This window comes from Perca fluviatilis, chromosome 2, assembly GCF_010015445.1.
Source record: "Perca fluviatilis chromosome 2, GENO_Pfluv_1.0, whole genome shotgun sequence".
NCBI classification, from domain to species: domain Eukaryota; kingdom Metazoa; phylum Chordata; class Actinopteri; order Perciformes; family Percidae; genus Perca; species Perca fluviatilis.
Window position 1 is genome coordinate 20,691,562 of NC_053113.1, and position 17,290 is coordinate 20,708,851.

General features: G+C 41.6%; 1 protein-coding gene across 2 annotated transcripts in view; it reads right to left on the bottom strand.

Moving 5' to 3' along the window:
- Positions 1-17,290, bottom strand: part of LOC120574226 (limbic system associated membrane protein) — a 723,149-nt gene that overhangs the window by 465,731 nt on the left and 240,128 nt on the right. Inside the window, exon 1 of one of the 2 annotated variants that reach the window (XM_039824474.1) lies at positions 11,974-12,167. The exons of the other annotated variant lie outside the window; for it this stretch is intronic. Within the exon in view, the coding sequence (XP_039680408.1) occupies positions 11,974-12,037 (64 nt within the window). The 5' untranslated portion in view covers positions 12,038-12,167. Of the gene's footprint in view, positions 1-11,973; positions 12,168-17,290 lie in introns of those variants that run through there. 2 annotated transcript variants of the gene reach the window in all.

Genomic DNA, 17,290 nt, shown 5'->3' on the forward strand with positions numbered 1-17,290 from the left:
ACTCTTACCTGAAAGACAAAAAAAGAGGAGAGCAGAATGCAAATTAAGGTTTCACGTGTTCTTTTGCTTCAAAATGTACCAATGTTTCTTACAAAGATCCACTGTATGGCATTTGTTTGACAGTCATGCAATACATTCAATGTTAGAACTTTGCATTTTACTGAACTGTGTCTTTGAGGTACCTCCAAAAAAAGAACAGTTTCATTGTTTGCTGATCTGTATGAAACACCATTAAACCCACACTGCTGTTTGAATTCACTGTATCAGTCACATAACATTATGAAACAACATGTATTACTGCTACAGTAGTCAGTAAGAGATGTTTGCACTCCCAAAGGAATCTTTGGGGACACTGATGTGAACACCTCGTAAGATTAAATGAGAAAAACTAATTTTCTCCTCCAAGTGTCAAATGATTCCGTAATAAAATATTTCTCAACAAATGAGAACATTAAGGCAAAAGCAGCCAAGTGTTACTCTTCCCTGCTGGATTCATGGGTGCATTTCACTTGATAACAATTTCTTATAGTCTACTTGCTTTGTGTCTGTTTATTAAATTCTTACTGTCACAAGAAATGGGAAAAGGATGTGGCCAAAGTGAGATCACTACATTTCTTCATCTCATCACGTCAAATCACACCAAACGAATATAAAAATGCTGTTTACATGTGAAATTGCTGTGTGCCCCAACATATTCATTTCTACACCTCTAAATAATGCTCTCTCTACAGGTAGAGAGAGCATTAAGACATAAAGACACTTGACTGGAACGGAAGTGAGACTAAATGAAAAACAAATGGGATGAATGTATTGATCTCCAACTGGATTCATTCATTAATACTGTCAATAGCAGCTAAGCAGCTATAGCTTCCGCAGACATCATGCAAATGCACACTGATAATCATGATGAACACATCCAAATTACAAACCACGAACGCTGAAGGGAAAACCTGTAATTATTCATGGCAGCATAAATTATAGAGCTGATGCAAACTCAAATTAAATGGTTGGGAAAATGTGTGACTTTTAAAGGAAGAAAACATCCTGCAAAACTGTGAGACTACACAGCTCTACAGGTACATGACGGAAAGGTCATTAACTGGTTTGAGAGAATCCTCCCCGAGGCATTGTGGCTCCACAGGCTTGTTGATGCCTTCAGGCACCTCTGCTGCATTGAAGCTGCTGATTTGTTGGAGGAAATCTAACTCTGCCCGTCCCTCATTTTGCTCTGTTGTTTCGTGCCTCTGGTTCAAGAATATGTGGGATGTTAGAAAGTCCAACCAACCAGTCCAAAATACAATCAGCCCTGCTCACTCTGGATGCGATATGCATTGTTGAAAATCAGAGCTTCACAGTCTGGTGAAAAACCAAATGACTCACAGAATAAACCTGATGTTGTGTTCAGAGGGTGTGATGAAGATCAGAGAACTGCTCACCAAGCCCACACACAGCTTAGAGCAAAACCATGTGACTAAACTGACAGCAAGCAAAAACTGCTCAAATATGATTAACTTTAGGGTCCCTGGTAGACAAAATGTAAACTCATATTTTTTTTTTGAGTTTATATGTGGTACACGGAGCAATAGCAAGGCAGGAGAGTTAACACTAGAATGTCCATGACGGTCATTTTGACCATTTTGTGTAATTATGTGTAATGACTTTGCTGAATAAAAAAATACAATCCTGCTGGTACCTGACTATGCCTAAAAGAGTCTGTATTTTTCATTTAAAATAGTTTGTATATACATTACACAAAAGGCAAAGAAAACACAATCACTTTTACCTATTTTGGCCGTTCGGATTTTCGGGGTATTGCTTTTAATCTTTTGCACGGTTGAAGATGCATCATGGTTGCTTAGTAATAATCATAGTCTCTGTCAGAGAAACATAACTAGCGGTCTCGAGTAACAAGTGTGGGCATCACCGATGGGCCGAAGGAAAAGCCAGAGTCGGTAACATAGGCTACTAAGGCGTGGATGGACTCTCTTCTGAATCAGAAGGCAAGCACCGGGCGCTCGCTCTGTGCAAGGTAAAAAGTAGTGTAACACTACTGAAAATTTGGTAAAGAAAGGTAGTTCCTTTTTCAATTCGGCGCAGCGTTACTTTTACCAGGGACAGAGTTGACAGCGACACTGCCTTTTCAGCTGCGCGCTCACAAGCTCCACACGGTATAAGACAGAGGTATAAGACGCAAGGATTTCCAGAAAAGAGGCTGCATGTGTCTACGACAATGCACGGACCATTGTGGCTGCGCGACTGGTACAAGTCGATACAGACATTACATACACACTACCAGTACACCGTGTAACGCCGATGACCTGCCGATGTGCATTCAACCCGCGCTGGACTCGTTCATAATAATCAGCAGTCATTCTAGGAGTAGAGTATCCAGTCTGCAGTGTAGTTCAGACACTTCACTGATGAACAAAGATTGGCTTTATGGTCAGAGATAGTTTTTGTATAATTAACTTCAGTCTCTGCCAGAGACGGCTGCTTTTAAAAGTAAAGTAAAAGTAACGAGTAACGTAAAAAATTACCTTCCATAGGGGGTAACTAAGTAAAGTAATGGGCTACTAACGAGCAAACTACTTTTTAAAAGTAACTTCCTCAACACTGGTGTTCATATAACTTTATACATCCTTGACTTGGCAGGAATCATTGCACACATCCTCTCCAAGGAGTGCACCAGCAGTAAAATTGCCGGAGGAAGTTCAGGCAGCAACTGGCAGGGGAGCTGAGAGCGGAGTTTATGGACGAAAAAAGGGCAGCGGCGCCAATCCAAGCAGCACTGCGCACCGCAGCAGACACCAAAACGGAGGCAGTGCCAGGTTAGGTTAGGTTATAAATGTTCAAAGAACATACTTTTAATTGTTATTTGGCTGTTAGGAGTTAAGTTGAATGAATTTCCACACCATATTTTTCGGGATATGAATGTATGAAATGATTACGGTTTACTATGCCATGATATTATTTAATTAGTGATTAGCTATGTTATTTCTTAGCTATATGTCTAGTTATTTGTAAGTACAGTGAGATCAATGAAAAAAACTGACACAAATTCCTTGTATGTGTACACACTGAAGCCAATAAAGCCACTGAAGCAGATTCTGAGTCTAAAAGAGCTCTAATATACACCAGCCTGGACCATACTGTACATGATAGATAGATAGATAGATAGATAGATAGATAGATAGATAGATAGATAGATATAGATAGAGAGAGAGAGAGAGAGAGAGAGAGAGAAATCAAAAAAAACTATGAGAAGTTATTTTGCAAAAATATGACATGTAAGAATACTATAATAAAATCTGAGTGACAGCCCAACTTTTTGCAGATCTCTTCCTGTCTGTCTGTCAGCTTGTATTTCTGATCTTGGTGCTCTGTTATGGAGATCTGTTCTGTACCTTTAAATTCACCTCAAATTACCAGAAATAAAATTTAGAATGAGGTTACGCTGGTCAGAAATAATAGAGCATGCACTTACTTTGATATCTTGTAAAACTATGTGTAGCTCATTCATCCATCCAGGGTAAAGGGGTTCAGGCTGTAGCTGACTGATTAAAATGCACATGCAAGGTGTCATGTGTGGTGCTGTACACACTGTTCCAGGATTTAAAATCCCAATGCAGTCCACTGGACCTCTGGAATGGTTTTTAGATGGTTTAGCTGTTCTATACATCACACATAATTGGATCTCCTGATTTTAATAAACAACCAGAAGGTTGGGTCTCATGTTGGTCCACAATACAAAAGATTACATGGTAGTAGTATGACTGAATACATGTACGTAAACCAAGAATATCACTAATACTTTACTTTCCCTGTTGAAACAATGTGCAGTAATATTAACCAGGTTTAGATCAAAATGTGTTTGCATCAGGAACAAAATATCCTGATAATGTGTCAAAATATCTTTTAACAAAACACATTGAGGCATGTTACAGAGACAAAGTATCTTCTCTGTTATGTTCAAGAACATATCAGCAACTACCAACATCATATATACTGGATTTCCCTGCAGGTACAGCACCTCAGTACATCAGACAGCTGCAGAACACATACTGTTTACCAAAGACTGTGACCTGTATGATGAGACACAAGACTCACCTTGACTTTTAGACTGCAACAATCAATACCTGCTGAATACGTTTATCAGTGTTTTAAGCCGCAACGTCTCCTTCCAGACAGTGCTGCCTGGAAGGCACTAGGATTAGGCAATGGTTATGGTTAGGGTTAGGGTTAGGGTTAGGTGCCTTGAAGTCAACGGTCACAGCGCTGCCTGGAAGGAGACATTGGGGGCTTAAAGGTCCCATGACATGGTGCTCTTTGGATGCTTTTATATAGACCGTAGTGGTCCCCTAATACTATATCTGAAGTCTCTTTCCCGAAATTCAGCCTTGGTGCAGAATTACAGCCACTAGAGCCAGTCCCACAATGAGCTTTCCTTAAGATGTGCCATTTCTGTGTCTCTAGCTATTGAGGAGGAGAGAGGGGGGGGGCAAGGTGGAGGGTGGGGGTGTTTATGCTTGTTATGACCGCATAATAAGCAAGATTCCAGAACGGCTCATCTGAGCTTTCATTTTCTCAAAGGCAGAGTAGGATACTCAGGGCTCGGTTTACACCTATCACCATTTTAAGCCAATTGGGGACCATAGGCAGGCTGGGGGAACGCATATTAATGTTAAAAAACCTCATAAAGTGAAATTTTCATGCCATGGGACCCTTGAAACACCATCGAGCGCTGAATACAGCCCCATTTTAAGCTTTATTTACAAGTTGCATTGCGGAATAGCAATGCCATTCCAAACTACATGCAAAAAACTGTGCAATGTCAGTCTGCACATTGAATTTATAATAATTTGTTATTATAATGTATACGTTTTATTGATTCCCCAGTGGGGAAATTACAATGTTCACTCTGTTGTTAGAACACACTACACACATAGTGTGGGTGGGGGGGGAGATATGGGTGTTTCGGTGCCTTGCTCAAGAGCACCTTGTCAGTGCCCAGGAAGTGAACTGGCACCTCTCCAGCTACCGGTCCACACTCCGTACTTCGGTCCGTACGGGGAGTCTGATCCAACTGTCAACAGACCAGCAGAGGAGATGAACACACAGTGAAAGTCCAGCCAGGACTGACAGACTGCAAGAGGTCTTAGTTCACCTCCACTGACAGAAAAATGAACAAAGCTGAGGTCAATATTGAGACATAAAAGACCACAGTGAGTAAAGACATGACATTACACAGTTATGGAAAGAAAGAAATAGTTAGAGGTAGAGACAGTTCACACTATATGACGTGTTTCTTACTAGTAGTGGCCTTATTCTAGTAGTCAACGGTATTTTCATTGTTTGAAGGTGAATATTTATCTCCAGGGGGACAAGCTGCTTAATAAAGAAACAACACCGTCTGCTAAATCAACTGGATAATAATCATTAGAGCTGTCGGTATTCAGTGGTCGTAACTTCAGCTAGCTGACTGCCATCAATACAACTAAACAACATCACAGCTCAACACAATGCTTTTGTTGAAGCTTATTAAAAGGCACAAGTAATGAACTCTAAGACACAACACACATGTAGGCTATGTATGTCCCACAAGATCAGGAGTTCTAGAGGAAACAAACACACAGGGTACCTGCACAAAAATGTAGACGGACTCAAAGTGGGCAAGTTAATAACAAGAGTTTAAAATGGTAGTAAAAACTTCAAACACATGCCTCCACGCACACTTTGACTCGCACACACATATTGTAACAAAGCTCTCTTCATCTACTGCCTTCAGTCAGAGAGCCTTTTGAGAGCCGACTACAAACACACTGAATGAGTAAACACACAACCATTCCTCTCTTCAGTCTGTATTATTACCTCAATACTGTTGGACTATGACCAAAACTGCAGTGGATAAATCTAATAACTCTGTTTACACGTGGAGTTGATGTGTGTCCCAACACATTCATTTTTACATAATGTAACTGAAACACAACAGATGTTCTGGAGAAGTACAGTCTGGCTGATTCTACAGGAGACTTCAACACACTCCCTACTTCCCTCTTTAGTATGAAATCAGCCTCTCCTTTTGTTTTCCCAAGCACAGATCCCACTGGGAGTTAGAGTTCACGTTTGACTGCAGGAAGAAACACCTTCAGCAGTCTGTTGATAGTTTCTTTTGATGTGTAGAAATGTGAAGGTTTCCCCTTCAAATGATGACTCAACATCAAAAACAGAAAGTCACTGCGAACATTACGGCATCAAGCCTGGGTGAATCTTCTGTCCAAATCTGTGCTCTCTTCCTCACTCATCTTCTCTGTTGTTGTGTTGCAATTATGTCTACAGTTATATCAAAGTTAAACTCTTGTATTCGGATATCCAGCTGAGCAATTGAATGCAGACATGCTGCACAACCAAAGCAATGTCAAAAATAGTGCAGTCATAAAATTCATGGAAATATAAGTTTGAACTCATTTCCATTTCCATCCCTATAAAAGTGTGTGTGTGTGTGTGTGTGTGTGTGTGTGTGTGTGTGTGTGTGTGTGTGTGTGTGTGTGTGTGTGTGTGTGTGTGTGTGTGTGTGTGTGTGTCAGCTAATCTGTCTGTTTCTCAGCATGGAGGCTGCTGTTGGAGCAGAAAGGCATCATTAAGCTGCTTGACAGCATCAATCTGGGCTAATGGGACCCCAATACTGGATGTAGGAGGGCTAGAACAGACATATTTTAACTTGCGCGCGCACACACACAGACTTCAACTCTTATGCGACAGTCTATGATCCGACGCTCGTCTCCACTGACAGACTGACAGCCTGACTCAACAATTTGTTCCTTCCTCCTTTGCTCAGAGTAGAGCATTAGCCGTCACTGGTAGTTCTGTTGATACAGTGGCTGATAGCTGACTCTGTTCTCCACCGAGCCTGTCTGGGCCTAGCCTGTCTGTGTCGGTTCCAGTGGCGGTCCTCTAACTGGACTGACTCTGGTTCTGGAGATCTAGACTGAGCTGTGGGATCATCTCTGTCTGTCTGTCTAGCCCATACAGCTGGCATTAAACTCCAAACAAAATCAAATGTTTGCAGAGGCAAAGAGGCAGAATTGACTATTTGGTTTGATCAACACAACAAGCAGTCCGGCTATCCGGCTGAATTTGCAGCAATTTTCACACAGCCTTGTTCACAATTGTGACTAATTTATGTCAGTTCATCCATCCACAACTCCACATCTCCATCATCAGCTGCTGGACATAATTTAATGAACAGACCTTCAGTTATTATAGTTCCATATATTCAATAACAGGTCAACAGACTGGAAATATACTCTTGGCTTAAATTCCCTGGTTAATCCACTGACCAGCCAAAAGAATTAGTGATGTCAGACTGGCAAACAAAACTTTTTTTGGGAACCACTTTTAAAGAGGAACGAGTTAACTCAAGGGCGTAACTTTGGGTTTAACATTGGGAGGGTTGACATTTCCACTTTTGAGCAAAATTGAAATTATGAGCATCAAACAGTTAATTTTCTGCATTCTGTTAAATATTTCTGCAACAGTTTGTGCCTTTTTCGGAATCAATTTATGGTGCAAAATGTCTATTTATGTAAAGGAAATTATAATATGTTTTTTTTGGGGGGGTGCACTGGCCAGTTTTGATTATTGGGGGGGTTGTAACCCACAAATAAATAACTAAATCTTCGTTCTAATAAATTCAGTGAAATGGAAATCCACCAGCATGACACAGTATCAGTATAAGAGGCGTTTGCTTCAACAGGATTACCTGTTTGAATGAAGGATTAATAGAAACCGTATGTGTGGATGGGTTTAATGGGTGAACACTTAAACCAAACAAAAAAAGCTTTAATCCTGTAATCCTATAATACAGTCTCACCTCTGATTTGCATTGACTCTTACGTACAGAAACTAATATCCAGTCATTTATTTACTCGTTGTTACAGAAAGCTAACACATCCAGCACTGTGCTGTTTGCTGACTAAGACACTCTGATGATGTAATGTGGATAAATAAAACGTGTTTTACAGCTGAAGAGAATTTATTTTTGAGCCAAAAGCAATTATCCAGAATGGGTTCTAGAAAGGTGCAGACCTCTCCAGCTATCGACAAATAGTGATAGTTTCTGCCAGTAATGAGAGAAGAAAACACCAGAAGAACTTGAATCTCATTAGTCATAATCTGAAAGCCACCAACAGAGCAGAGGAAGTGGAGCACACAGTCTTCACCTCTGATAAAGGATGATGTTCTCTTCCCTGAATCAACCATGAAGTCCTCTGCTGCCAAAAGAATACATCATTCGTTTTGCATGTTTACTGTATATTATCAAAGATTCCCAACTCACCAAGAATCCCCAAAATATGTCTGAATCATTGAATCTGAACTTTTACAGCAAGTTATCTGTTTATAGCTGCAGCCAGGGGAGGAGAATAAGGACATAAGGATAAGTGCAAATGCTGATTAGGGCTGCACAATTAATCGCAATTTTATCAAAATCGTAATATGGACTAGTGCAATATCCAAATCGCAGGGGGGCGCAATATTTGTTAAAGGCAAAATATGTGTCAAACTATTCTGAATGAAGTATAGTGGCGCTGCAGAGACGTCCCAGCCTACAAATCCTATCCTACAGACTAAAGAAAAAAATCTTTGAGGGGCGACCTCTAGCTCACCCAGTAGAGTGTGCGCCCCATGTAGGCTGAGTTCTTTGCAGCAGCCCAGGTTCGAATCCGACCTGCTGCCCTTTGCTGCGTGTCATATCCCATCTCTCTCCCCCCTTTCCTGTCTATCCACTGTCATCAAATAAAGGGGAAAGCCCCCCAAAAATGATCTTTAAAAAAAAAAAATCTTTGTTTGGTACAGATCCTCGCAAAAATCACACTATAATCATTTTCATTTCAATATGTTTCAATGAAAATGAGAATAATGAGACAAAAATGATCATTGCCTCCAATATCGTGAATCAAATCGCAGTATCAGTCGCAGTATCAGTCAAAAATAATCGCAATTAGATATTTTCCTCATGTTGTGCAGCCCTAATGCAGATCTCACAGATAATCAAAAACTGAAACTATTTCTTGTTCACTTAGAGAAGCAACCTCATGTAAGAATGTGCATAAAATACAATAAAGGAGAAGAAAGGCAGTTTATTGTATATTTATTTGCTCAACGTAGTGGAGAAAATTAATGAGAAACCGAACACAGCCGTGAAAATAAATTGAAATTTACACTTTAGCAGCTGGCCTTGTTAGAGGGAGCCAGTAATCTACCTGTGTGATTAAAACTAATGCTGAATAGAAGACTGTGTGCTTGGAGAAGTAGCTGAGCTGATTATCTACTTTAATAAAAAGGCACAAAGTCACATCAAATACCAAATTACTGTTTTCTAAGTCTGTCAGCGTGTCCAAGGATATTTATGCTCACTTTTTCCATAATGTTATCCTCTGTCTACCTCTCTCCTGCTAATTGGTTGCACTTTGAAAAGCCAGCAGCCAACAAGGCCAACATCCAAATCAATGGAAGTCGGAGCAGACGACAAGTTTAAAGAAGCTCTGCAGTGGGATGGCCATCACCGCTCCCCTCAGGGGAAACAATGGCTCAGCCACATATTAACCATTTTACTGTCAGTCATGTGTGCAGGCAGTTTTCAGGAAATAATTCCAGCAGACATATAAACCAAAAAAAGATTGCTTCAAATCACAAGAGCCAAAGAAAGTGTCGTGAGTCTAGTGAGAAGTGGGAGATGGAGACGGAGGTTTACTGTATGTGTGAAATGTTGAGAGGGAAGTTAGAGGGGGAGTGAAAAGACTTCAACAACTCACTGAGAAATGATTCAGTGTGACAGGTGGGAATCTTAACTATGGATATTTTATTCTGCGCTTTATGTTTCCTCTCTCCTTAAGAAAAGAAACGTCATTATTTTTTATTGAGTTAGAAAAACAGACAAAAAGAAGCCGAGTGAGTTCAGTCAGGTCTGTTCTGGTCCTGGTGTCTCTGAGGCATAGCTATAAATCATTTTCTCCTTAACAACTCCATCATATCAACCACCTGTCTACTCTGTGACGTGTGTGTGTGTGTGTGTGTGTGTGTGTGTGTGTGTGTGTGTGTGTGTGTGTGTGTGTGTGTGTGTGTGTGTGTGTGTGTGTGTGTGTGTGTGTGTGTGTGTGTGAGCTTCTTCTAATAAAAAGGCTTCACATAGCAGCTCAGAATTTATGCTACTTACAATAGAACAAATATGGCAAAAAAGGTATTGAAACATAAACGACAATGAACCCACTCCTGCAACAAGCCGACTGTCCAACTGTCTGCTCAGTAAGTTCATCAAATCACCCAAATTTGGCTAAATATCAGACTTCAGCTGGAGCTTTAAAGCTCGCCATACCATGTCATCAATGTATTTAGTTGCACTGAGCATGCAGATAGAGAGCTGTACGATTGGTTTGACAATTTTCTCTGGACATGTTGGTATTTCTTTCCAGCTATGAAAATGTATCACCATTGCAATCTAACTGACTGTAACTGAAGAGTTAGTTTGTGAAGAAGAAAACTATTTCCAGACACTTTTCAAGCCAACAGAGATGGAGTGTTTGATGCTAAAAAATTAGTTGGAGTGTTACTTTCATTCTGACAATAAAAAGACTATTTTAATATTCAAGGACAAACACAAACAAAGTCACAACCCATATGTAACCTCATTAGCTAAATGAGCACATTTATCCAGTCATCTGGATAGTTTTTAGACAGATGAAGGAGGGAGTCTGTGTCACAAGAGGGTTGAAACTGACAAGCTGTTGCCAGCACTGACCCTGAAGACCTGATAGTGTTTTCTCACTTAAACTGATTTCCTCATGGAGTTAAACTGAGCAGCTGATCGATCACCGTCTTGCTTCTGTTGCACATGCTACATGCACCGTTCCTTTCAGAGCTGCTTTACAGACTGGAAAGCACAATTACTTACTGCTGACATCTAATCATAAAAGTAGACACAAGTGAAGAGATAAAAACTTTTTTTTTTATTAGACTCCATCATCCTCGTCTCTTCATCCTACTACCTTCATATTTCCTGCTATGCAAAAGGTCATACTTCTGTTTCACACCATACACTGTTTCTTCCTTCTCCTTTCATCCATGGGTACCTCTCTCTCTCTCTCTCTCTCTCTCACTCACTCTCTCTCTCATTACCTCACACACTCTCCACACTAACAGGCTCCTTGCCAGCATAAGAGCAGTGCCAAACACAATCCAATAGGTCAAGACTGACTGATCCAATGTACGGTGCAGACATAATGGGCAACAATGAAAAAGAGGAGATAGTAAGGTATTTCAAGACAGCTCAGAACCAAAATTAAAATATAAATCCACTTATTTTACAATTTACACAACCTAACTGGCTTTGCCCCCCCCACACACACACACACACGCGCACACACACACACACACACACACACACACACACACACACACACACACACACACACACACACACACACACACACACACACACACACACACACACACACACACACACACACACGTCATCAGAGAAGCCAGCATGGTGAAATAACCCAACAGTGGAGTTGACAGTCCAACAGCCTCCACGTTTGTGCACTACTCTGAGAGGAGACTCTCCTGCTGAAGCTGTCAGCTGTACCATCCGCCTCGGAGGCTGCTCTCTTCTCCGTGTCACACACGGCTACTGTACATGGAGACTGCTGTCAGCTCAGCTCCACTCAGCGCTAACTTTATTTAGAGCAAACAGAGCTCTACTGGAACGTCACAGGCTTCGCCACGAGGAGGTATCTCTGTCATGTCAGGTGTCTTCAGGGAGGGAAGTCACTTCACATACCTTAAGAACTCGAGTCAGCAGCAGACGCACAGACGCACAATAAACATCCGCGGTAGCTGTAATTTCCCTCTCAACTCCGGTGTTTCCTAGTGGAAAACGTCAGGACATGAAATACAAAGAATGAAACGATCCCTTGCCTTGAAATCCAAAGAGGAAAGCGACGCCGGGGATCCACACGGTGTGTATCCAGAAGTAAAGCATGGTGTCCCTTAACCAGGTGCAAAAGCTCCGCGCCCTTCCCGAAGAAGATCCGTCTCCGGCGGTTAGTTTCCAGAAGAGAAAGCGCTGCTAATGAAGTCGAGCGGAGGAAGAAATCCCAGTCTGAACGCCGCTGATGAACACAAGAGCTGGAGACCCAGTCACTGCTGCGTGCGCTGCTTACACACGGACAGTAGCGACCCCTACAGACTCTCATCCAGTGTGTGTGTGGAGAGAGAGAGAGAGAGAGAGAGAGAGAGAGAGAGAGAGAGAGAGAGAGAGAGAGAGAGAATCCTCTCTGTGTGTGGTCAGTATGTTTTTTACTAAAGCAGCGTTTCATGGTTCATTTGTTGAGCTCCTGTACTGGTGTATTGCTGTGAAACGTAGCATATATATTTAAGAGATGCAGTATGCAAAAAAAAAAAAAGGTTTTAAAACAAACGACAATGAACCCACTCCTGCAACAAGCCAAATGTCCAACTGTCTGCTCAGTAAATTCATCAAATCACCAAGATATGGCTAAATATCAGACTCCAGCTGGAGCTTTAAAGCTCGCAATACAATGTATTTAGTTGCACTGAGCATGCAGATAGAGAGCTGCTGATTGGTTTGACAATTTCCTATGGACATGTTCGTATTTCTTACCAGCTATGAAAATGTAGTGTGTGTGTGTGTGTGTGTGTGTGTGTGTGTGTGTGTGTGTGTGTGTGTGTGTGTGTGTGTGTGTGTGTGTGTGTGTGTGTGTTTCTACTAAAGCAGCGTTTCATGGTTCAGCACTGACAGAGGACCAAATCCAATAAATTTCATTCAGAACCACAACCAGGATTTTCCCCATAAAGGCTCTCACTGTGTCTGCCTCTCAGCATGTTTACTGCTGGACAGCGGAGCCAGTGGAGAGGGGAACGGCAGTAGGAAGCAAACCATATTTGCTAGTCAACACTGTATTTTTCTTCACTGTTTAACATTCACATTCAGGTGTCAACAGTGGATATTCATGTCTATAGTCTGGAGATATACATTTCCTCAGGCTAGTATGTAAAATACATGACTCACAAAAAAACATTACAAATAAAGACACTTTAATTAGGTCTTTGATCAGACATCAAAACAATCTCAGACACTAACCCTGTGTGGTTTAAAATATTGATTGAAAATATTAGATTATTTTCCATCAGACAGAAAAGTAGTCGATTTAACATGAAACAACATAAACCAGTCACAAGTATCTGCCTTTATAATTATATGAACTGAGGACAAAGGGTGAAGTCGACAGCTCATATGGAATATTTGCACATTAAGACAAGTTATATTTTCGTGTGAATAATATCAGCGCCCACATTTTCTACTTTTGACGTGTAATTAAAACATGAAAAAGTGTCTTCTCAGTGTAAAGTCCTTCTAGTGTATCTATAGGAGCTGCGTAGTCCTGTATGTACCAATATCTGTTTGAGTTCAAAGTGAAGAGAGTGTAGTTGGTCTCACTGGAGAAAGCCAGTTATCTGTGTGCATACAAGTGTGGCATTTTCCCCCAAAGAAATCCTGACAGTAGATTTATTACACTTACAGTAGTTCTCACATAGCCACAGAAGCTGTTGATTGTTCTTTATTTTTAACTCCAGCTGCAGTGAGAGCATCTACTTAAGAAACTTTTTTTTTTTTAAATCTTAACATACTTCTATACTAAGAACTGATGGTGAGATTATATTTTCAAACGTGCCAACATTGAAGCTTTAGTAAGTGTCACATTACAAAATATCCTCACGTTCAAGACGTCGCTATTGTAGATATTTAAGACGTGATGTTATCTAAACACCACAGTAAGGAATGATTGAATTATAGGTTGGAAATTATTTTAATGATAATAATGATAATGGTTTATAAATCAATGCTAAGTAATATAACATACGGATCTGTTTTTTGACTTTCCATCACTGACCAGGGGTGCCTGTGCAGCAGCAGTTATGACATCTTCCACCGTTCGACTGTTCTTTTCAGTAAATTGGGGGGGGTGCTACCGCGTTTGACTTTTTCTTGCTTCCAACGTGGTTAGCTACATGATTGCTGGATATACCAAACTGAGTTTACTTCACTTTCCTGGAGCACGAGCGGAGAGCTGAAAGGAACATCGCAACTGTTGTGTGGAATAAGGTTGGCGAAAAAAAAGGCCTTACGTTTTTCCGTGTCTATTTTTTTCGCTAAGAGGAAACTCAACAAAAAGCCATTTGCCAACACTAAATATCAAACAAAAGCCAGACACTATATAGTATTAAGTTGCTGTGAGCTGTAGCCTACGTTCACCACTTCTAACCAGAGGCAGAATATAACCTAATCTCAGAGATTATTACTTCACGGGGCAGACACAGCACTTTTCATCAGACTCACCCCAGGTTAATTAAGTCTACTGCTAACTAGTAACCGTCACCAAAATACCCCTACTTCACCGTTAACTGTCAAGCCACTAAACCTGTATGGAAATTAACACCTCTGCTGAAATGTTAAATTCGTTAACGATCATACCACACAAGACATATCTCTCTCTCTCTCTCTCGCTCTCTCTCTCTCTCTCTCTCTCTCTCTCTCTCTCTCTACACACACACAGGGCTAGATTTATCAAGCCGTTTGCGCCTGTTTCCAGGCGCTAATTGGTCGCAAAGACGGACGTAATTAACCGATGCGGGCTATTTACAAACAGGGCGCGCTTGGGTAAAATCGCAGATTGTCTGCCACATGAGCGAGAAGAGACAAGTTGCGCTTTCAATATGCGTTCGTGGGAGGGTCGTGGGGAAAGTGGGAGTTCCACCCGAAAAGGTGGGAGGATAAGCGCAAAGTGCACCTAATTATATATTCCGTGGTATTTACAAAGACTGTCAGTAAGAGCGCGCCTCTATTCTGCGGGGGAAATTCTCCGCCTCTTAAAAGCAGGTCTAAACCAGCCGCAGTCGAGTTTCCTCGTAGACCTTTATGCCGCTGGTGAAATGGCAACAGTAATTTGAGCAAGACGAAGACATAGGCGAGGCTGAAAATATTTTTAACACAAGAATCACACTTTGTCAGTGAACACAACATCATTTAGCGTTACAGATCAAGCAGCCATGCAATATTAGAGTTACTGGAAGAAATCAAAGATGAAATTGAATCTCCCACTCAGCGTTCACATCCCATTCCACCAGTTGTTAAACTCCTCGCTACATTACAGATATTGGCATCAGGATTATTTCAAACAGTCATAGCATCAGCAGTGGGAATATCGCAGTCTGCACTCAGCCATATCATAGCACAAGTACCGCTTTGCTACAGCGCAATTTACGGTATAGTGGGCGGAGAAAGACGCTGATTGCCTGATGATGGGTGTCAGGGTTGATTAATACTACGCAAAATGTGGAAGCATAGCGTGCGCTATTACCGAACTCGCATAAACAGACGCAGCGCAAACTGCGCTAGTGATAGTAAATTAGGCCCTCAGTCCGGTTCTGGTGGTTGATTAACGCAGATATGTGCTGATTAGCTCTCATAATGGGCCAGGTGGGTAGCACACTGCCATGAGTCCATGACGCTAATGTCTGATTACTTCACATTGTCATTATGATAATTTGTGATTACATTCTGAATCTGCAACGCTCTCTGTCAGGTAAATCAGTACATCAGTAGTAGGCTATACAGTGGAGTTGCATATTAAGTGGTTTGGGGTACAATTTGGTTTTGATGAATAAGCAGCAATACCACAGGCCAAGCAATCGGTCCGTTCCAAACAGGCACATTTTCAATGGGCACTAGTTCTAAGTAATGACAACAACGCTGTCGGCGCGTCCACATGATACAACCCTTCTGTGATCGCACACGCGCCCCAACCCCTCCATGCAGTTGCTTGTATGCAAGGAAAACACAGAGGATTGATAACATGATGGACTCTTCAGAAGAGGTAATTATTTTCACTCGAGCTTCTGAGAAATACAGAGGGCTAGATTTACTAACACTAGCGCAGTTTGCGCTGCGTCCGTTTATGCGAGTTCGGTAATAGCGCACGCTATGCTTCCACAGTTTGCGTAGTATTTATCAACCCTGACACCCATCAGGCAATCAGCGTCTTTCTCCGCCCACTATACCGTAAATTGCGCTGTAGCAAAGTGGTACTGGTGCTATGATATGGCTGAGTGCAGACTGCGATATTCCCACTGCTGATGCTATGACTGTTTGAAATGATCCTGATGCCAATATTTGTAATGTAGCGAGGAGTTTAACAACTGGTGGAATGGGATGTGAACGCGCGCAGTTGGGAGATTCAATTTCATCTTTGATTTCTTCCAGTAACTCTAATATTGCATGTCTGCTTGATCTGTAACGCTAAATTATGTTGTGTTCACTGACAAAGTGTGATTCTTCTGTTAAAAATATTTTCAGCCCGCCGCCTATCGCTCGTCTTGCTCAAATTGCTGTTGCCATTTCACCAGCGGCATAAAGGTCTACGAGGAAACTTCGATTGCGCGCTGGTTTAAAGAGGCGGAGAATTTCCCCCCCAAGAATAGAGGGCTCTTACTGACAGTCTTTGTAAATACCACGGAATATATAATTAGGGGCACTGCGCTTATCCTCCCACCTTTCGGGTGGAACTCCCACTTCTCCACGAACCGCCATACGTAACGGCAAGCGCAACTTGTCTCTTCTCGCTCATGTGGCAGACAATCTGCGATTTTACCCAAGTGCGCCCTGTTTGTAAATAGCCTACATCGGTTACGTCCGTCTTTGCGACCAATCAGCGCCTGGAAACAGGCGCAAACGGCTTGATAAATCTAGCCCAGTGAGAGTTGTGTGGAGCTGATATTCTTGATTAGCTTTGTAGCAACTCATTTGGCAATGGCTTGAATGTAACGGACGTTCAATAATATCAAAAAGTTACCCACTAAAGCTTTAATGCCTGTAATGATGAATCAAAGTGCGCATGTTTGTCCACCAGGTGCTTTCTGTAATGTCACCATAATAAAGCTGTGGTGTGGTAGGCAATTTGTTTTTGGCATCGTTGGGCAAAAATGCCATAATAACCTTTAAGCATGTTGTAATTTGAGAGTAAAGCAGACCATTGCATCTCCTCTTGGCCCTGTTTTCAGGCTTTAGAAAATCTAGCCCGTGACGGGAGGCTTTGGCTAGTAACAGGTCATTTCAGCGAGAGAAAGCGCTCATGGCTGTACTCCGCATGCTTATGCCCGTTTGACAGAGAGGGGAGAGGGAGAGCTGTAGGAAGAAGTCTCACTCCACTTTAGG